We start from the raw sequence: 22,572 nt of genomic DNA on the forward strand, positions 1-22,572 counted from the left end.
AAAACTCAAATTAGGCCATAAGCCCCTTAAGCTCCAGGGAGACAAAATAAAACTGCAATAAAAGCTAAACCTTTACTTATAGATCATATTAATTTATGGCAAGATATAAGGCTGATTGTATATATATTAACATTGTTTAAAGTCCTCTGAATGAACCTCTGAATGCAAGAAGTTGTTTGATCAGCCTATTTTTATCTTTCAAATCTGTATGTGAAAACAAGTTTTGCATCTCTGTCTCTAGAATTGCCATTAAAAGAAATTGGTCCACCGACTGTGCTTCAAAATGAAAGGAAAACTGAATAAACTTTGTTTGGGCTGAACACAGAAGCTATGCATTTTTTCCTGCATTGCACATTCCTCTTTGATGGCTCTGGAACAAAGCGCCTCTACACTTCTATCAACTCCTTGGCCGTTGCTGTAGCAAGAAAAAATGCAATATATATACAGGGGTTGGACAATGAAACTGAAACACCTGGTTTTAGACCACAATAATTTATTAGTATGGTGTAGGGCCTCCTTTTGCGGCCAATGCAGCATCAATTCATCTTGGGAATGACATATACAAGTCCTGCACGGTGCTCAGAGGGATTTTAAGCCATTCTTCTTGCAGGATAGTGGCCAGGTCACTACGTGATACTGGTGGAGGAAAACATTTTTTGACTCATTCCTCCAAAATACCCCAAAGTGGCTGAATAATATTTAGATCTGGTGACTGTGCAGGCCATGGGAGATGTTCAACTTCACTTTCATGTTCATCAAACCAATCTTTCACCAGTCTTGCTGTGTGTATTGGTGCATTGTCATCCTGATACACAACACCGCCTTCAGGATACAATGTTTGAACCATTGGATGCACATGGTCCTCAAGAATGGTTTGGTAGTCCTTGGCAGTGACGCGCCCATCTAGCACAAGTATTGGGCCAAGGGAATGCCATGATATGGCAGCCCAAACCATCACTGATCCACCCCCATGCTTCACTCTGGGCATGCAACAGTCTGGGTGGTACGCTTCTTTGGGGCTTCTCCACACCGTAACTCTCCCGGATGTGGGTAAAACAGTAAAGGTGGACTCATTAGAGAACAATACATATTTCACATTGTCCACAGCCCAAGATTTGCTCTCCTTGCACCATTGAAACTGACGTTTGACATTGGCATGAGTGACCAAAGGTTTGGCTATAGCAGCCCGGCCGTGTATATTGACCCTGTGGAGATCCCGACGGACAGTTCTGGTGGAAACAGGAGAGTTGAGGTGCACATTTAATTCTGCCATGATTTGGGCAGCCATGGTTTTATGTTTTTTGGATACAATCCGGGATGTTCAGACAGGAAGCTGTCTGAACATCCCTTTCAGACAGCTTCCTCTTGCGTCCACAGTTAGTCCTGTTGGATGTGGTTCGTCCTTCTTGGTGGTATGCTGACATTACCCTGGATACTGTGGCTTTTGATACATCACAAAGACTTGCTGTCTTGGTCACAGATGCACCAGCAAGACGTGCACCAACAATTTGTTTTGAACTCTGGTATGTCACCCATAATGTTGTGTGCATTTAAATATTTTGAGCAAAATTGTGCTCTTACCCTGCTAATTGAACCTTCACACTCTGCTCTTACTGGTGCAATGTGCAATCAATGAAGACTGGCTACCAGGCTGGTCCAATTTAGCCATGAAACCTCCCACACTAAAATGACAGGTGTTTCAGTTTCATTGTCCAACCCCTGTATATATATATTCAGATCCAAGGCTTTTATTCACAAATATTAATATTCTGATGGGTTTGTATTTATAGTTCCCACCTCGCCTCTCAAAATTTTAGGACCTCGGGATGCTAGCTGTGTGGAATAAGAGATTATTTTCACTAGACCTGTGGTGGAGCAAGACACAACATTTGTTGCTGACCTCTCGTTTGTTCTTGACTGCTCGGTCCAGGTCCTGCTGGCTGGAGGTGGTGGCAGTTGAAATCCGGTTAGAATGAACCCTCATCTGGAGCTGACGAACACGCTCCTCTGCTACCAGGGCTGTATGTGCAGAAAATACAAAGAAGTGATTAACTTCCATTTAATTATACAGCTCAGCGGAAGCTCTGTGGAGACAATCATCAAACAGTCTGGGCAGACCCAGCTAACAAGACCCTTCTCATGGAGGCTGAACAATAATTCAGTGGGAGTTATTTTCTTTCACTTCTTAACCTTTTAGAAATATAATAAAATTATGATAAAACTTGTTTTTTAAAAAGAAATGCAGAGTTTAAATGCAGGAATTAAGATCCAACTCCAAATGGGTGAAATTTTCACAGGTTTCTGCAGTACTCTGTGCCCTCCTTTTTTGTTCTTAACAAGGGTTTATACACGTTTAGCAGCCCTATTTGTATCAGGGTTTCTTATAATGCTGCGGTTCAGTTCTTCTAGGTAACATTAGGAGGACTCATTGTCAGTACCGTATATATACCGTTTCTCTCAATGTTTATGTTGCACATTTCCAGCACAGAGCATTTTTCATTGCTTGTTTTTCCATTGAAACACCATACATTTCCAAATGTACTCTGGCATTATAGTTGATAACCACAAACTCTGTTTTGCGATAGCAATGTATTTGTGTAAAAACAGGTGACACGCACATAATGATGTACAGCAGCTCTGTACTGTGTAGGTCAGGTGTGCCAAGAGGCCCCCTTCTACTCTGATGCCCACTAACAGAATCCCGTACAACCAATCAACTCCAATTAAGTGCACCTATGTATAATTTAAGCCCGGTATAAATCCATCTGTTCTGTGAAGGCCTCAGGGGTTTGTTAGAGAATATTAGACGACAACATGAAGACCTAGAAACACAGCAGATAGGTTGGGGATAAAGCTGTGGAGATGTTTACAGCAGTGTTAGGTAATAATCTCACAGAGCACTGTTCAAACCATCATCTGAAAATAGACTATTGCAGAACTGCAAATCTACCAGAACATGGCTGTCCATCTACACTGACAGGCACAGGGAGAGGATTAATCATAGAATATAGTGATTTTGGGGAAGCTGAAGAGGCCTTTATGGAAGCAAGGCAAGAAAATCCTCCCATTTAAAGTTTGCCACAAGCCATGTTGTGGACACAGTAAATATGTGGAAGAAGGTGCTTGGATCAGATGAGATCAAAATAAGCTGACATGAAAAAAAATACATTTGCAGTGTTAGTTTTCTGCCCTATCACTGTGAGCAAACCATACCAATGATAAAACATTGGTAGGGTGGTGGCAGCATTGTTATGGTTTTCTTCATCAAGGACATAGAAGCTGGTGAACGTTGATGGGAAGCCAGATGGAGCTACATATAGGGCAATGCTGCAAGAAAACAAATTAAACTACAAACAGGTGGACTCTGTACACTAATTAGGTGACTTCTGAAGGCAACTGGTTGCACCGGACTTTATTTAGGGGGTGTCAGAGTAAAGGGTGGATGAATGAAAATGCATACCCTTTTAGATTTTTATGTGAAAACCACATATCATTTTCCTATAATGCACTGCTTTAGGTTGATTTTTCACATAAATTCCCACTGAGGTTTGAGGTTGTAAATCGACAAAATGTGACAAAGGTCAAGGGTCTCATATAGTCTATACTATTCTCATATTAGTCAAAACTGCTTATTGAATGATTTATAAATACAGTAAGTACTCTGAATATTGTTGTAATCCACATACAAATCTAAAGCAATCTGAAACATTAAAATCTTACACAATACAAAATGAACATATTCATATGTTGCAGATATTAACTAGCCACTACAAAACTCAATTATCTTATACATACTTACAAAGAAACTATCAATTAGCTAATTTAGCTATTCAGTTCTATCTCGCCTTTTATTTTGGCCGATATTAGGGCCAAATTAGCTGAAACAAACACTGTCTGCTTTTATTTTATACTCTGTTCATATAAAGAATGATACCTCTCAGTTTTGGCCTTGGATAACTTTGCTGAGGGTGAATGAATAACCCAAAAGTGTCTAATTTCTACTATAACTATGAAAGAAATTGTGTGCGGCCCATCCTTCTTCATACCTTGTTCTACGGAGCTGCTCTGGGGTGGAAGCTGTGGGAGCTGCCTCACTCTGCGTGCTGCCGAGGCCGCCGCCGCTGAGGAAAGAGATGCACCACTGTGCAGATGGCCCCTAACACAAAATAACACGAGCCACAGCAGACAGAGAGAAAAGGGAAGAGTAGAAGAGTGAATACAGGCAAGGATGATAGAGGGGAAAATAAAGAGGAGGGAAAGTTTTAGAAAAGTTATGGAGACTGGCTGGAGGATTAGCAGAACTGTTAAGCAGAAAACAAGACCAAAAAATCCCAACAGAGCAACTTCAGGTAATAGATAAAAAAGACAAGAATATAGCTACAGGAAAAACACTATTTTATCAACACCACCATCTTTACAATGAAAAAAGTGAAGCTTGTTCAGGGGTTGAGGGCATTTCTGTTGTCCAAAAGAGCAGTGGAGAAAAAACACCAGTAACACTGACAAAACCAGACACACAAACAAGAACCAAAAACAGCACCAGCAGCATCCACCCTCTCACTGGGAAATTTCAGACCGGTTCTCTTTCAGACAGCTCTGTCTCCCCTTATAGAGGGCCAGCAGGGCCACAACGTAGCGTTCACTGTGGCGTACAGACTCCATGGTCATTCAGCGGTGCACAATCATACAAACCGGAGCTGGAGCATACAACCCCTGTTACGGTTAAGCAGCAGTGTGCAAAGCCAAAATGGAACAGAGAATAAAAAAGAAACAAATATTTTTCAAGAGTTTACATTAAAAAGCTTTGGTCTTCTATAATGACTTTTTTTATGTAATGACCCCCGCACCAGAATTAAGATTTAATGGAAACACTTAGAACGAGCAATAAAAGATTCAAGTTTTATTGAAATGAACAAAAATAGGTGGTGAATAACAGGTCAAACTTTAAATCAGGTCCCTGAATGCCATATTTTAAAGTTCCAGTTTTTATTTTTACTTTTAAGCACAAAGATTTAAGAAAGTGCTTTATTATCAATGCTCCAAACACTACATGAAAACTCAAAAACATATTGCTCTCTATACTTTCTTACACAACTTGGAGATTTTAGCAGCTTTTCACAAAATTTCAGTCTGGTATCTGTCCATTGTGAGGAAATAAATTTACCTATTACACTATGACAAACTCTTTTACTCCCCCCCTCCCCTTACCACAACACTATAATACTTTGCATAATAGGAAAGAGGTTTCCATGACTGTCAGTATCATCCCTGGAAAAATTAAGATACAGCACCCTGTGATTCAGCAGCTTTCTTTGTTTGACTTGGTCAGTCTCTAACAGTCATGGAGGAAATTTGGCCCACTCTCGTGTGAGACATTCCTTTAGTTCACTGAGTTTTGCAGACATTAATGTTTGCCCAGCTCCTTTAAGGTCCTAACATAGCATTTCAATCAGGTTTAGGTCTTGACTTAAACACAGCAACACATTTATTCTTTTCTTTTTCAGAGATTCTGTTGCAGATTTGCGACTGTGTTTGGGCTTATTGTACTGTTGATGATCCGGTTTGGGCCAAGCTTTAGCTGTTCCTCACTTGGCCTCATATTTGACTCCAGAATACTTTTGTTTAAGGAGGAGTTCATGGTCGACTCAATGACTGCATTGTGCCAAGATCCGGTGGCTTTAAAACAAGCCCAACCATCCATCCAACACCGTGCTTGACAGTTATACTCATGTCCTGTGTTGGGTTTTCTCCAAAAATGGTGCTGTGCCTTACAGCCCAACATCTCTACTTGGGTTTTACATCTGTTCAAGGGCCCAATATTATTTTTAGAGAGAAAGGCGTTCTCCTTCAATTATTCTTGCCAAAGCATTTTCTCTAACACGGTAACGAGGCCTGGAGCTGGATATGAAGCTTCTGCTTTCTTCTACAGTTCCTCCAGCAATGAATAGTCTGACTCAGGGCCAAATATGCTGTGAAGTCCACTTGGCTGCTTTCTTAAATGTTTTCCACTTGTGAATGATCTTTCCTTGTCGAACAATGTGTTCAGATAGTTTGGAAATGGCGTTTTATCGCATCCCAGACAACAGTTGCCTCTTTAAAGTCATTGCTGATATGTTCCACCTTGTCATTAAGTTAACACACACAAATCTGTTTCAGGTTAGCAAACTGCCAGATCTTCTCGTTTTATAGAGAAGGTCACAATTGCAGGCTATTTGTTTTTCAATACATTTTCTTGGCACAACATGCCTGTTCCTTTCCATCCTAATGGGATCTTATGGAATCTATATGGGTGTTCCTAATTTATCCCATAACAGTAATATACTAAAGGAGTTTTCTTTTCTGCTGTCGCTACATGCATGCTCTGTATGAGGGATTGCTGGGATTCTAATTTCCCCTCGGGGATCAATAAAGTATCTTTGAATTGAATGGTCAATGACTCAGTTTAAGACTGTTCACTGTCGCTTTGGAGGAGTGAATGCTGCAAGTCGGTGACTTAATGCCATCGGCTGAGTTTCCTTAGATGGAAAAGTTTTAACTAACTCAAATAAAAAACTAAATTTGACTGCATTGTTTGATAACTAGGATCAAATTGAAATTTATGCAGTTGACTTTGTCTGTATAATTGGATTTAATTGACTTTTCTTTTTGTAAAGTGCCTTGAATAATATATATATATATATATATATATATATATATATATATATATATATAAATAATATATATATATATATATATATATATATATATATATATAAGATAAATACCCTGGGTTGAATTGAACTACTAATTAAACACACCAGCAATACAGAAACTACATTTGAACTTTGAATACAAAAACTTAGTAATAACTCTCCCAGCAACCTTAAGAAGTTGCTTTTTCCGAACTGGCGTCTGGTACTAGAGGAGAGGTGAGGTCGGCCTTTCTCTGAGCATTTCCGACATGTGCTGAGTCCACAGTACATGTCTTACCTGATGCTGTCAGACTGCTTCCTGCCAAGAGTCTGACATTCAGGGGTTTCCAGGGTCCGAGGCTGCCTGGGGAATGGCCGACGGGCAAAGGGAACAACACAAAACAGAATAAAAACATGAACGGATGGATGTGTGGATGAGAGAAAGATTTAAAAGATCTCCATTCCTTCCAGGCTGTCAGTGGTCTTCTATATTTATAACATGGAAACAGAGGCATGTGGTGATGGATTGGTGGGAGGAATAAAGAGTGTCACACATTTATGTTTTATCTAAGCGCGTGTGTATGTGTGTGTGTGCACATCAGTGTGTGAGTACCTCTTCTTTGTACTGAGGTGAATTAAAGTCTCTTGAGAGGGAAGTAGCATCCATATTCTTCATTCATGGACATGAAGACGACAAGGATGATGTACGTGCCACCACACACAAAAAACACAACCACACTTATGATATGAATGTCACATCATCTCTGAGCACAAGGGCTTGGAAAAAAACAAAGAAACAGTAACACTTCCCAAAGACTGAGAGGAGGCGAGAACACAGAAGCTGCAAATTCCCAGAACTGAAAAAGTGGACATAAGAAGCAAACGCAGCAGGAAGCACACAACGCAGCCAGTTCCAACAACTCCAAGATTAAAGCGACACAAACCTCGCACGGAAAGTCATGAAGCAAAGAGAGGAAGTTAAGAGAAAACAAAAATGACAATAATCATAACCAAAGGCCTTTGCTGCTTCTACACATCAAAGTATAAACTGCTAAACACCACTGGCACATTAGTCTACACAAACAAACCTTCACAAAACGCAAGCAGCACTTTCTAACAAAAAGAAAGATTAGAGCTTGTCTGCGCCTGGGAAGGCATGACATGTCCAAAGAGGTTAAAAGTGACTAGAATAGCTTGCAATTTTATCTTGTATTTTCAACAGCATCACTGCACCTGACTTCTGAGGAAATGATCATTCATTAAAATGCTTCAAAACAGCTTGATATTTTTGCAAAAAATAAGTGCATTTCAAGAAATTAGACTAGCAATAAAAAGAGAATTTATTCTAGTAATTCAATGAAAAAAGTGAAACTGATATATAGATTCACTATACGCAGAGTGATATATTTCAGGTGTTTATTTATGTTCATTTTGATTATGGGTTATAATTAAAGACAGATTTTGTATGTCTGAAAAATGTAATACTGGATAAAGCGATCCAAAATAATTATTTATGTTATGGCCATTTCATGGGCTACATACTCAAGGATAAGACTCCTGATTTGACAGTTGTACAGCAGACAGTCATCGACACCTTCCACAATCAGGGTCAGCCACAAAAGGTCATTTCTAAAAAAAGATGGCTGTTAAAGTGTTGTATCCATGCATATTATTGGGAAGTTGAGTGGAATGACAACATGTGGTAGAAAAGGGTGCTCAGCAGCCTCAATAGGATTAGGAAGCAAAGTCCATTCAGGAGTTTAAGGAGATTCACAAGATGTGGACTGCAGCTGGAGTTAGTGCTTTAAGAGCCACCACACGCAGACATCTCCAGAACAAGGGGCCACAACTGTTGCATTTCTTGTATTAACCACTCCTGAACCAGAGACGTTAGAAGCATCTTACTTGGCCTTGGCCTACTTGTACCTGCTTTAATGACCATGGTATCACTGCCCTGGATTGACCAGCAAACCTGCCTGACCTAAACCCCACAGAGAATCTGTCATATTGTCGAGAGGAAGATGAAAGACACCAGGCCCAACAACACAGACGAGTTAAACGCCGGTATTAAAGCAGACTGGGCTTATTTAAACCTCAGCAGAGCCACGGGCTTATCTCAGTGCCATGCCACATTGATGCATTATTCATGCAAAAGTAGTCCAAACCGAGGATTGAATGCATAAACTGTACAGTACATGGACATAATTTACAGAAGGCCAACAATTCTTTGGTCTTATACAACAGTCACATTTTCTGAGAAACCAAACTTTGGATTTTTAATAGTTGTAAGCCATAATCATCAAAAAATAAAGAAACACTTCGTCACTCTTAGCATGTCACTCTGCATGTAATAAATCTGCATACTACATATGTTTCACTTTTTGAAATAAATGACAGAAATTAATTAACCGTTTGATGACATTTTAATGTATTGAGAATAATTTATTGACCTGGCAGCTCGCTGATCACTTTCTTTGTTTAGAGAAACAAAGTAGACAAAGTTAGTCCAGCAAGACAAATCTACCCATCTGCTCATCTCATACTCATTAAGTTAGGTATAAACCCACTCATTGATAAAAAAAAAAAAGAGTTAAGGCCCCAGGTGAAAGAACATGATCTGAATGTAACATAGAGCAGTAAAGGATATGAAAATGCATCTAGAATGGGCACCAGAGGTGGTGATATCACCAGAGGACCGATGGGGCTATCGGGCTGTTGCCAGAGCGGACAGTCAGTCAAAACAGTGAGTGATGATCACCATATAAAGAGGACGGCTCGTGTATTAGACTGCATTAGCAGTACTTGGTGCAGGGGGTTACGTTTGCACCTTACTTCTTCCAACAAGATGTGTGATGGCCTCTGTGGATGCCTTCAGGTCATAGTGTTTGTCTGCGTAATTTTTGGTGGCTAATTTTTAAAATCACTGCCCATTTTCCTGTGTATAGCATGCAAAGTGTATTCTAGGCCCAGCTCAATGTTTTATTGCTGAAAAAAAACCATCAAGAATTGCACCTATGCACTGGAACCTTTGAACATCCACAAAGTTTTTTTATGTCTGAATGATTACGAAAGGACAGGTTAGTACAAATGCAAATTAGAAATATCCTGTCCAGGAGTGACTTTTAAGACTAGGGTTGAAACTTTCATTCTTCATAACGCTTATAGTTTGAGTAGCTTAAGTTCTCCTAAGCTATCTCTGTAGCTATGCTGCTAAACGTTTAGGCTGATGGAGGACGTAACCTCTTTCCCTCACTCTGCTACATTCTCCTACTACTCTCCAGTTTTGCATTATTTGCTGTTGTTACAACTTTTAACTTTATGTTCTCTATCTGCTTTTTCTCATCCTTGAAGATACACCTTAGCTGGCTTGGTGTTTAGCTGTGACACCTTCCTGGAGGGGGAGCATTGGCAGAGCTACTGCTGCCAACAACTTAATGTTCTCTTTCTATAAGTGAGACACCTGGCCCTTTCTCTCAGTGTTCAACCCTGTCTCTCTCTCCTAGACATAGCTACTGGCTGAGGTTTTAATGTGACTAACTGTATGTGCTCTCTTTCATACTCAAGACTAAAAAACTGGTCAGAGCTTATGTGCTTAGCTGTGTTTCTCTCCTAGATGAAGCCACTAAAGTAGCTACTACTGTGTTTAACGTTTTACTTTTCTTTCACAGTACTTTTTCTGTGTATGCTTTGTTCTCTCAAACCTCAGTTGGTCTTAGAAGATGGTCACTCACACTGAGTCTGGTTCTGCTGGAGGTTTCTTCCTGTTGCAGGGGAGTTTTCCTTTCCATTGTCGGTAAATAGATATACTTGGTGAGGGAGATTGCTGCAAAGTCAACAATACAACGTAAGCAACTATCCACGATCATTACAGGCTCATCCAGGAGGAGTGAATGCTGCAAGTCACTGACTCGATGCATTTGCTGGGTGTCCTTAGAAAACTTTTTGTTACCAATTTGAATAATATGCTGAATTTGACTGCATTGTTTCATAACTATGATCAATTGGAATGTATGTACTTGACTTGGAATCTGAACTGACATTTTAAAGTGCCTTGAAACAACACATGTTGTGAATTGGATCTACAGAAAGGAACTGAATTGAATTGAAAATACTGCAAAATGGCCGTTACTGGGGAAATGTTCCCATTGGGCTTAAACATACCACCAGTTTTTGAATTTTCACAGACGCTGTTTCAATTTATGGCAAATACATCAATCCGTCATCAGGCCACTGTTATATCCATAGACTAAACATGCTGGGCAACTGCGGGATACAACCAGCCAGTTTCGTGCAAACCAAAGATGTTATCATGTCAAACTTAATTCAGTGCTGCTTATATTTTGTAATGCATCTACAAGGTATCATCTGTGTCTGCTGACCTATAATTACTGTCTGCACCGTCTAAAATCAGGATACACTGCACATCTTCCAGTAAACAATAGTTGAAACACATAAAAGGAAGAAGAAACAAAAAAGGTCTAGAGTTTACTTATGAATTTTCAGATTGTATTCTGCAAACTTAATGTAGACTGATGTTTTGACGTCATCTGTGTTTTCATCAGTCTTTGGATGCTTCAGCAACTGCCTGACAAGACAATGCTCCACTCATGATGCCACCACCTTTTCCCACCAGTGTCCGATCTGCCAGCCCCATTTACACACCGGTCCCCACTTTACTTGTGTACCACATGACCAAATAAAATCATTTATTCCGGGTGCCTAACGTTTTGTTTCTGTTAAAGTGTAGGAACTTTCTTAATCAGAACATCTGGACAGGAAGAGAACCAACAGTTTCACCTCCACCTATTTAACTTGGATACATTAGCTTTCTGAAAGAGAGTACACCCCAAAGATTATGCAGCTGGTTAATTCAATTCAATTCAGTTTATTTATATAGCGCCAATTCACAACACATGTTGTCTCAAGGCTCTTCACAAAGTCAGGTACATACATTCCAATTAATCCTAATCATTGAACAGTGCAGTCAGATTTAGTTATTTATTCAAAGTGGATAAAACGTTTTTCTGTCTAAGGAAACCCAGCAGATTGCATCCAGTCAGTGACTTGCAGCATTCACTCCTCCTGGATGAGCATGTAGAGACAGTGGACAGTCACTGGCGTTGACTTTGCAGCAATCCCTCATACTGAGCATGCATGTAGCGACAGTGGAGAGGAAAAACTCCCTTTTAACAGGAAGAAACCTCCAGCAGAACCAGGCTCAGTGTGAGCAGCCATCTGCCACAACCGACTGGGGGTTTGAGAGAACAGAGCAGAGACACAAAAAGGACACAGAAGCACTGATCCAGGAGTACTTTCTATGGGAAGGAAAAGTAAATGTTAATGGATGTAGCTCCTTTAGTCGTTTCATCTAGAAAGAAAGAACAGACAAACTCTGAGCCAGTTTTTAAGGTTAGAGTCTGAAAGAAAGCACATAGTTTGTTACAGTTAAGCTCAGTCAATCACCATGTCTAGGAGAGAGAAAGGGTTAAACACTAAAAGACAGGGCTATGTGGATCATCGGTAGAGGGTGAGCATTAAGTTGTTGCCAGCAGAAGCTTGGACGATTCCCGTCTCCAGAAAGGTGTCACAGGTAGACACAGAGCCAGGCCAGGTGTAGCTTCTAGGAAGAGAATAGAGAGAACAAAGTTAATAACTGAAATAACAGCAAATAATGCTAAATTGGAGAGTAGTGTGAGAATGTAGTGAAGAGGGTGAAAGTGGTCATTATGTCCTCCAGCAGCCTAAGCCTATAGCAGCATAACTACACAGATAGTTTCAGTTAAGATTATTTAGTTAAACGGCGCTTATTTACAACAATGTCGTCACAAGGAACCCCACAAAGGGTCCCACTGATGGTCATTGTTATACTAAAAACCACAAGGATTGGGATACCTCCCTCTGTCAGACTGATTACAACCATTGGAAAAGAGAAGGGGTCATACAGGTAGCAGAAATGGAGGGTGTGTTTGTACCTCAACCATAACTGAGCCGGTTTAGGCTAAACCTGACTCCCCCTTACTCCAACCAACAGGGAGGGAGGAAGGCTCCCTCCCTGATAAACTAAGCCACTCTAACTATAAGCTATAAGCTATAATTGCTGTTACATTATGCTTAATGTGTGGGATACAAGATAAAGTCACTCACTACATGTTTATCAGAAAAGACAGGTTTAGAAACGTTGTCTAAAGGTTCGCTACAATCTATTTACAGAGATATCCGCTCTCAGCAAGGGAATTGGTTCGAGCATGTAGAGCTTGACATCTGCCTAAACCTACTAAGGCCAACTGAACCAATGAGGTAAAGGTCAGCTTTTAGCGAAAACAAATTGGGTTTTAAAACATTTAAAAGAAAAAAAAGAAAGTTATAGTACCGGGAAAAGCAAAGTAGAAAAATAATTTTTATCCCTTTAATGGAATTAAACAAACTTTTTCATCATTTGGGTCATACTGGCATCAGATTTTAAGGCACAAGTCAAGCTCCAAAAGGAAGGAGAGGAACATCCACAACAGGCTACCTGTCATCTTCAGGGGAAGCATGTTGGATAAGAATCCTGGGACTCGCCGGGCGTCTTCGAGGCAGGGATTGGGAGAAAGATTTTGTACATGTACACATACAAAATATGTCACCCACATGACAACATCAGAGTGCATAACTATTCTGTCATCACTAAAAACCATCATTTGTGACATGGCTGCCAGTAGTTTTGAGACTGAATGCAACCAGCATAACCAGCAAAACAAGAGAGCCTAGTATTTAGTCTTTTTGGGTTTAATTACCTGAAAGTAAAATAAAAAGTATTTGCCAGTTGTTTTCTTTTTATTTTAATTCTGTAGAAAATTACTTTGTTTTGATTAAAAAATATTAAAGACACTTCACGAATGAAGACGTCAAATGAACATTAAATGTTAGTGTTTCATGGTGAGTATGAACGATGAATGACAGTGACCTACAAGTCACACTACTTTTAGTGTTGACTGAAATGCAAACAATGTGACACACTTGGATAAATCGAATTGTATGTTCTCGATGAAGCACCTCGATGATGTTAGGAGAGGTTATGTTGGAATTATGAAGGGCTGAAGCTCAGCAGATGGCATGTCAAGCAACTAAGCTCAAGCCTTGATTGTGAACCTCGTTTTTATCTAGTCTTTAAAGTGCTCAGTACTGTAAATACCACAAGTGTCACTTAGGTATAAGTGCTAGTAATTTGATAAATGACATTTAGAAGCTACAGAGTTATGAATAACAGTTTTGTAGTTTAACAGTTTTTAAACTGAAGCAGTGGAGTTTACTGAATGGTAGTTGTAAGGGATTTACAGCAATGGGAAAAAAAAAGAACACCCCATGATTCGAGGGCTTGTGCAACCACGTTTAGCAACAATAACTGAAGTAGTCTTTATGACATTGCTTCTTTACATTGAGGTGCGCAGGCATTTGTTTCTTCATCTCTCTTAAGGCCCCACCATAGCATTTCAGTCAGATGGGGGTCTAAACTTTGACTCTGCCATTGCATCAACTTGATTCTTTTCTTTTTCAGATATTCTGTTGTAGCTGCTGGGTTTTGGAATCCTTCTCCTATTAATGACCCAGTTTGAGCCAAGCTTCCACTACTGGACAGATGGCCTCACGTTTGACCTTAGAACACGTTGGTTTACTTTGGTATGCAGGAGTTTATGGTTGACCAATGACTGCAAGGTGCTCCTTTGTTACAGCTGCACACAAGCCCGTATTACCATCCCTCCTCTACCATACTTAAGAGTCGGTATAAGCAGTTTGAGCTGATTTGCCGTGGTTTTCTCCAAACATGGTGCTGTGCAGTATGGGCAAGCATCCAAAGTCCAATGGCATTCTTCCAGAAGTTTTGTGGATCAGTCAGATGCAACTTTGCAAACCTAAGTTATGCTCCTATACTCGTTTTGAATGTTGGAATCAGTCCTTTCAAAATAGCCACACTTGTGTTTTACTAACTGTCCTGTCATGAACCTTAACATTTAACACCCGGTAGGGTGTGAGATAGAGCTCTTGGCCTTTTTTGGTCATTATTCTCAGCATTTCACTATCTACCTTTGTAGTGAATTTGCTGGGTTTTTGTTTCCTGGGAAAATTGGCAATTGTCTTAAATGTTTTCCCCTCCAGAATAACCTTATTTAATGAAATGGACGTCATATCGTGTGGAAATGGCTTTATAACCCTTTTCAGATTGATAGGCAGCAACAGTTGAATCTTTAAGCACAATGCCAAGTCTTTTCACCTTGGCATCATGGTAACACACACCTGCATGCTTCAGACCAACCTTCTTTAGTTACTTGCTTTTGCAGACGTGGTCACATTGATGGTAGTTTATGTAAGTTGATCTGATTACCAGCACTCAGCTACTTCTTTAACTGAAACTATAAGTAGGAAACGAGGGTGTCCAAAATTTTCCCATTGCCTTACTCTCTGCAACTTAAAATACGACTTCAAGGACTCAGTCAATGTCCAAGAACTGCAGGAGAAATAGAGAGGTGCCAGATGATAAAGTGGGGTAAGTGATAAAGGGGAAAATCTACTATTAACATTGTGTATGTATATACAGAGAGGAAGGGACTACAAACACCAAGAGAAACTAAAGGGAACTACAAGGATGGGGTGGGAGCAGAGGCTGGTACCTTGCAGTCTGTGATGAGGGGGCATGATTGTCTGGAGTGAGACAGTTGGCGCTAGCACTCTTAACCCTGTCCAGAGATGGCTGAAGATCACTAGATGCACCACAGCATAACATGCCATCCAATGGAGGAAGAGAAGGAGGAAGGAAGAGGAGTCCAAAAGACAGGACAGAAACAAACACAAAGAGAAACAATGGACAAACAGAAGGCTGTTCAAAGGAAGTCTGGTTACATTTCCCAAATTCTAAACCTAAAGCATGAGTGGTCGGGATAAATATGGGAGTGTGACTAAGTTCTGATGAAGTAAAGCTGAGAAAACAATGTAATTTGTCATGTTAATGATTATTTTTCTGTTTGTTTGTGTCTAATCAAAATTTGATCAAAGCACCAGATAGAGCGCCATGTTGTTCAGACCACCTTCGGTTGTATGGCAGCTCAGCTTTTGTCATGCATGAAGCGTGAAACTGGTAACAAAACATTCAAACAATTCTACTATGCTAAAGTTGCTGTGAAGATACTCACGCCAAGGTTTGAAAACTGCTTTCTGTCTCCTCCTACTCCGGGTAGGAGTTGCCCATTTAACACACGTAGAAAGCCACGGGTTACAAGGACATGAAGCGGTTTCAGTGAAAGTAGCAGAAAAATAGCAATGTCAGACTGACCAAGCATACAAACTGATTCTAACTGGAACAGCTAGTACAAAAAAAAAGACTTAAGAGAGCTTCTACTGCAACATTTAAGTTTAAATTACACAGCTAGAGCTGAGTAGCCAGCTTAGTGAAATTTGGTGTTATGATTAATAATCAGTTTGTCTTTCCCAGTGTTTTTGGTGGTTTTCAGTTAGACTTTACAAATCCATAAAAATCAGACTATTCAATTCAGTAGGCCATACAAATCTTGGCATAATCCATGATAAGCTATGATCCCGACATTTGCAATACTATTCTATACCTCCTAGCAGGCACAGTATGGGACATGCCCACATATTGTCTAGAGAATATACTCAATATGACCCAGTTTGGGTCATATAATATCTAAGAGCTACAGCTGCTTCTCTAAGGTCCCTACTCTTGTCTTTCCTACTTGTCATTGTGTTCCAGAGCAGAAAACTGCCAAAATGTCTAGCTTTTATATTATTGATCAGGATGACGATGATAAATGAATCAAGCACTTCAATTTGCAGCACCTGGCTGCCATTTTTTTGCGTTAAGACATATTGGAGCAGCAAGGGTGTAGGTAGCTTTTCCCGTGACTGTAGTAACAGTGATTAAATTTTTGTTGTTTCCATTATGGTTTCTGCAAAATTACAAAGAACATTTTCACTGGCCACCAAATGCTGAAAATGTTTTTCCCGTGGGTGCTGTAGGACAAGCACTCTGCTCTCTCATCTCTGATCTCATCCTCTTTATAAGCACCAGACACTTTTGGGAACGCCTTTTGGTACTGCTATTGTCATTTCTAACTTATCAGTTACTTTGGATAAAAGCATTTATTGGCTACATGTATGAAATAATAGAAGAACTATGAAATATCCAAAATTAGACTGGTGACTCTCTAGTTAAATGGATATTGCGTTACAGTAATAAGTACTGAAAACATTCTTAGAGAACATCCAGATAGATAATATATATATATATACTAAACAGAGGTGTCACCTCAGGGTTACTAAATCTAACAGATCTTCTAATGTGGGCATGCATGAGACAGATGAAAATGAGAAATTGAGAAATGGGATTCGGAGGAGAGACAGTTGATGGAAACATCCATCGAAACAAAAGAAAGCAGGAATTATTTGCTGTATTTATTTAGTATAATTCAGCACAGCTGATGCAGAATTCAAACTTTTGCTTTAGTTTTTCTATTTGTGTTTTAAAAATATAACTTAAAAAACAGAGGTACAGCAAGGAAAATAAGTATTCAACAAGTCAAAGTTCTTTCTGAATATTTCTCTTGGGCTTATTGACATGAAACTCACACCAGATGTCTGCCACAACTCAAGTAATCCACACGTGGATATAAAAAACTAATTAGCCCATCAAGTACATTATGTGTGTTAAAATTAAGTGACAGGTAAGAAGTACCAAAAATGCTTACTGAAATGTATTTAATATTTAGTATAAAAGCCTTTCTTTTGGTAATAACAATTTCAAGACATCCCCTGTATAGAAAAACTAGTTGCACTATTTGCTAAAATGGGATTTTGACCCATTCTTGCACACAAACTGTCTTTGAGTAGAGAAGGCCCTGGGGGCCTTATCCATCCTCTCTGATATTTAGTTGTTTCCTTTGAATTTCAGTTGGATTCAGTTCCTTTGAATTTCAGTTTTTTCTGTAAAACTAGTTTTCTTCAGATTTTTTACATGAGTGCCCCTTGTACCTTTCTCTAATCCTCCTTCAGTTACATAAAATATGTCAGTCCCATATATGGAAAAGCAGCCCCACACCATAAAGTTTCTTCCTCCAAACTTCACCATTGCTATGGTATTTTTGGTGTGATGTCCAGTGCCATTGATTACCCAAACAGGGTGTGGTGCTGTGACACCCACAGAGGTAAATTCTAGCCTCACCTGACCACTTTACATTTCCTCTTCTTTTCATTAGCTCAATACCTATTCCCTGTGTGGTTTCATTTTATTATACAAAACAGTGTTTGCTTTGATTTATTTTTATGTGAGAAATACTTGAGTCGCTACAGACAACTGGAGTGAATTTCATGTAAATTTTGTGAGACAGATTTTAAGGTGTTTAATACTTACTTTCTCAGCAACAACATTTATATCTCAGAAATAAGGCTTTTCTGTACATGCTCTACAAAGATCCAACATGTCTAAAAATGAAGAAAAATCACTGGCAAAGCTCACAGGTGAAAGCAAATCAATAAAAGCACCAAAAGATAAGAATACATGTCTGACCCTGTCAGACACACATCTCCATAAAACACATCTGTGTATGTATAAAAAGCTCCCTCAGATATGCCTTTAGAGAAGAACACAGATGCGTCCTCAAGAGTTAGACTTACCTTTCTGTCTCTGTGCTCAAACATTAAGATAAGACCATTGTAGATGCAGCTGCAGAGTATGTATCAGGCAACAACCATTATAATAAATAGATAAAGTTATTGTTTGTTAAACAGGGAACTGAGTCCAAGATGAGACATCTGAACTAGTTCAATAATCATTCCATGCTTCAACCTCATTGTGGTCTTAGAACAGCAACGCAATCAAAAACCTCTGGTGCCCTCTTGTGGACCTGAAGCAGCAGCACAGCCAAACAGCCTGGGGATTCCCTCTAAAACTGCCATTCAGTATTTTTTTTATATAGTTCTGATTTAAATTTGGCATCTAATTAGACTTCTCAACGGATATACCAAACTGGCAGACCTATTCTAACCAAGCGTTATTTGTCTCGGTGTGCGTCGAAATGAAATTGTTAGTAAAATGTGTGCAAATAGGCTATTTTCTGACATGTCAAGCATAGTGTGTTTTTAAATCATTAACACATTTTTACAGCTTTAAAACTTTTTTAAAGGGGATGCAGTAACAAAAAAAATGAGAGAAAACACGAAGCATATGAGAATGCAGCTCATCTGGAACCTATATGCCAACAACATGTCAGGACTGGCCAGTTTACCTCGTGTGCAGGCACTCGGCACTTTTGCCTCGCATTGATTGGTGGATCAAGATGACCTCACTGTGGTTACCATGGGGATGGATGATACATGAGGAAATTAACAACAGTCAAAAAAACAGAAAAGCAGAGGAAGAAGAGGATTTGAACAGGACAGAGAAACTGTTGCTAATTTTGTTCAAACACATCCAGAAATGGCAGATTTCTATTAGTTAAAGGGCTGTTTTTGTATTTCAATGCAGCGATAAAGTGTAAAACATTGCAATCACTTTGCAATTACAGCACCTAAACACTCGAGAAGTAAAAACAACAGACAGAAAAACAGGGCGACTTGTTTAAATGAAAGGCAAGAAAATGTAAATGAAAAAAAGCACAGTCACAACTACACACTTGCAGCAGGCTCATAATCATCAACCAAAGAAAGGCAGATTTTGAAAAAATTAGGCACAGGGTATATCTTTTAGTCTAATTGCAGTGCCTTGTAAGCATTTAAACCCCTGAACTTTTTCAGCTATTGTCCAATTATAACCACAAATTTCAAAGTGTTTTAATGGGATTCTATCAACACAAAGTATTGAGTAATTGTGGATTCATGGTGTTCTAATTCAAATAATCATCTATAAAGTGTGCTGTGCATTTGAATGCAGCCTCCTTTACTCTAATACCTCTAATTAAATGGAGTAGCAAAATAATGGTGATTATTAAAAGTGAGCCATAAGAACTCCAGTTTAGGTTTGCTGTGAGCAATGCAGGGTGGTCAGTAAACATGTGGAAAAAGGTGCTCTCTTCAGATGAGGCCAAAATAGGAAAATAGCATTGCACCCTGGAACACAACATCCCTACGACAAAACATTGTGGTGGCAGCATCATGCTGTGGGGATGCTTTTCCTCAGCAGGGACAGGAAAGCTGGATGAAGCTAAATGCATGGCAATCCTTAAGGAAAACGAGTTAGAAGCTGCAAAAGACTTGAGACTTGGGTGGAGGTTCACCTTTTAGCAGGGCGATGACCCTAAGCATACAACCAGAGTCACTACTCAGGGGGGCTATAAATGCACATGACACTTTAAGATTTTCATTTGTGGAAAACATACATCCGTTTGCTATTATTTTTACACATATCTATTACTTTGTGTTGCTTAGGATAACAAAATCCTAAGAAATACTTGTGGATATAATGTGGCAAAATGTGAACTTTGAAGGGGTGTGAATACTTTTGTGTAACTCCATATATCGGGGTGAGAGTGTTCACACATTTACACAAACCTGTCATCCAGGTACTCCTCCCCCTGACGCCGGCCTCTGGAATTGTCGCAGTAGCGGTTTGGAGAACGGGAACGGCGAGAGTGAGGAAGCTCGTCGTCCAGACTCCTGAAAGACAGACGGACCTCAGTCAGACTGGTGGTCAGGCTGTCCTGCAGCAGCCTCTACGTGAGGCTCATTTGGCTCAGCCTGTAAAAGCAGAGCTGGCAGAACTACATGTTCTGCATCACGCTGCCATTTCATTAGCAGATGGACTCCACTTCCTGGCTTCCAATAAAATCTCATCTTTCCTTTTTTGGTTGTGGCTCTTTTGTCTTACAAGTGACCACTATGGATGGGGCAGCATGTGAGATACTGGTAAGAATATGAGCATACAAAGTCTTGTCTTGGTTTCTGACCTCTGGGTGGGGACATTGGGTGCTCGGGACCGGATGGTCCGCCCCTGCTCCTCACGGTGCGGCGACACGGAGCGGGAGCGTATGTGATGGGAAGGCGTCCGCTGCTGCTCAGGCACCACCAGGGTAGACGTGGACTCCCGCTGCCTCTCCCTGCCACGCCCATCTGCTGCTGGACACATAAGGATAATGTTGATGTGCCCACACAGAGGAATACCAAATCAGAGGTAAAGCTCTATATACATACGATCTTTCTAACAGGCACATGAAGGTTTTACATCACAGCTAAATGATATTTGGAACCTTTCATAATTTCATCACAACTGAAAAATAAACCCAGTTCTCTCTGTAGAGAGGTAACCCCAAAGCATGATGCTGCCACCAACTATGTTTTAGCTTTCGGTGATGCTAAGTGTTGTAATTATACCAAACATGCCTTCCAGAGTTCAGGCTCAAAAGTTTAAGTTTGGTTTCATCTGACCATAACAAAGTCTTCCCTGGATGTTTTCTCTGGAAGAAAAGGATTTTGTCCTGGCAGACAAACAGAGAACAGTCACATATAGAAGACAACCAGTGCTTGTTAGAAATTTCTTTCTTTAGTCTTGCCTTTGGCCTCTTGGCAGCCTCTGTGACCAGTTTCAGTCTTGCCTTTTCATTAAGTTTGGAGAAACATCAGGTTTTTTTGTTATTGATGACAGTCATCACATATACTTTTGTACAATGAGATAGTTTAATTGCAAACTAAGACTTTAGCTAAAGGTTGGAGTAAATGTTAAAATCCTACAAGGACAGCAGAACTATTATTTTTGCTGTCAAGCAATACTGGGTATAACTCCGACCACAAGATGGCAGCAAAGTGCTTTCAACACGATACTTGGTTGAGTGGAATATGCATTAGCCACCATTAGTGGGATAGCTTGGATCAGGGGTGCCCAAGTTTAGTCCTCGAGAGCTACTATCCTGCAATTTTTAAATGCATCCCTGTTCCAACAAACCTGAATAGAATGGCTGAATTTCCTCATCAGCGCGTCATTCAGCTCTGCAGAAGTCTGGAAACAACCCATTCAGTGATAAAGGTGTGTTGGAGAAGGATGAGTTGCAAGATAGTAGCTTGGATGTAGCTGCCTTGGATGTATTAAAACAGAAAGTGGTTTGGGGTGAATTTGAGACAATAGTCTATAAGAGGGTAATCAGAATTAACCGATAATCAATGAGAGTGTTAACTCAAAAGACCAAATGCTCGAACTGAATAAAAGAGTGCTTCAAAATTATTACTTTAACTAATAAAATAATTTTGTAGGGCCATATATTAATCAGATCGTTTCCATTACTGTTCTACCATCTTGCATGGGCACATTATATGATGATATTATATTTTTGCATAACATAAAACCACACTTTGCAGGCCAAACTTTTCAGGTAGCCAAGACTACCCCTAAACATGAACAAATAAAAAATCAAAACTAAAAGCTCAGAGGGGCAATGAATGAAACTGCAAGAAAGGATCCCCACCCACCTTTAGAGACTACTGCTGTATGCTCATCAAACTCAGGCTCTGTTACACGCTGAGAACCTAAACAGTCATAAATACACACATGCGCACAGAGATATGTGAATGCACCACAGACATACAGATGCATTCCTGGTAGCATCGGGGAAGGCTGATAACAACAGACATAAAAACACAGACATTTTACACTTTGCTTCACAACATTAATAATAACCTGCACATTCACACACAGATGGGAAATGTGACAGTTATGAATACATATGAAGTGTTTGCGGACTCAGACTTACGTTGCAGCTTCTTGCCAGGTGCGTCTGTATGTCGTCTGGGCAGGAAGGGGGAGGGTCGAGGCAGTGGGATCGATGAGACATCATGGGTTTGAAGAGGATACCAGTGAGGCTTGTCGTCAAGTAAGGCCGTCTCCAGCTCAATCAGAATCTGTTCAGGTCATAATGGAAACAAAGAG

The 22,572-nt window shown here is 39.9% G+C and overlaps 1 protein-coding gene across 12 annotated transcripts in view; it reads right to left on the reverse strand.

The window, feature by feature from the left end:
• The window catches only part of LOC124858842 (regulating synaptic membrane exocytosis protein 1-like), a 123,303-nt gene that overhangs the window by 15,198 nt on the left and 85,533 nt on the right, over positions 1-22,572 (reverse strand). For 6 of the 12 annotated variants that reach the window (XM_047351109.1, XM_047351103.1, XM_047351106.1 and 3 more), the window contains 8 exons: positions 22,397-22,544; positions 22,116-22,172; positions 20,603-20,771; positions 20,208-20,312; positions 18,947-19,006; positions 15,320-15,409; positions 4,047-4,156; positions 1,901-2,019 (listed from right to left, as the gene is read on the reverse strand). In XM_047351109.1, coding sequence (XP_047207065.1) covers positions 1,901-2,019; positions 4,047-4,156; positions 15,320-15,409; positions 18,947-19,006; positions 20,208-20,312; positions 20,603-20,771; positions 22,116-22,172; positions 22,397-22,544 — 858 coding nt within the window. Of the gene's footprint in view, positions 1-1,900; positions 2,020-4,046; positions 4,157-6,969; positions 7,036-7,284; positions 7,342-13,185; positions 13,270-15,319; positions 15,410-18,946; positions 19,007-20,207; positions 20,313-20,602; positions 20,772-22,115; positions 22,173-22,396; positions 22,545-22,572 lie in introns of all 12 variants that reach the window. The other 6 variants (XM_047351115.1, XM_047351104.1, XM_047351111.1 and 3 more) reach the window with 6 other exon arrangements.

Source organism: Girardinichthys multiradiatus, chromosome 22, assembly GCF_021462225.1.
Source record: "Girardinichthys multiradiatus isolate DD_20200921_A chromosome 22, DD_fGirMul_XY1, whole genome shotgun sequence".
Taxonomy (NCBI): domain Eukaryota; kingdom Metazoa; phylum Chordata; class Actinopteri; order Cyprinodontiformes; family Goodeidae; genus Girardinichthys; species Girardinichthys multiradiatus.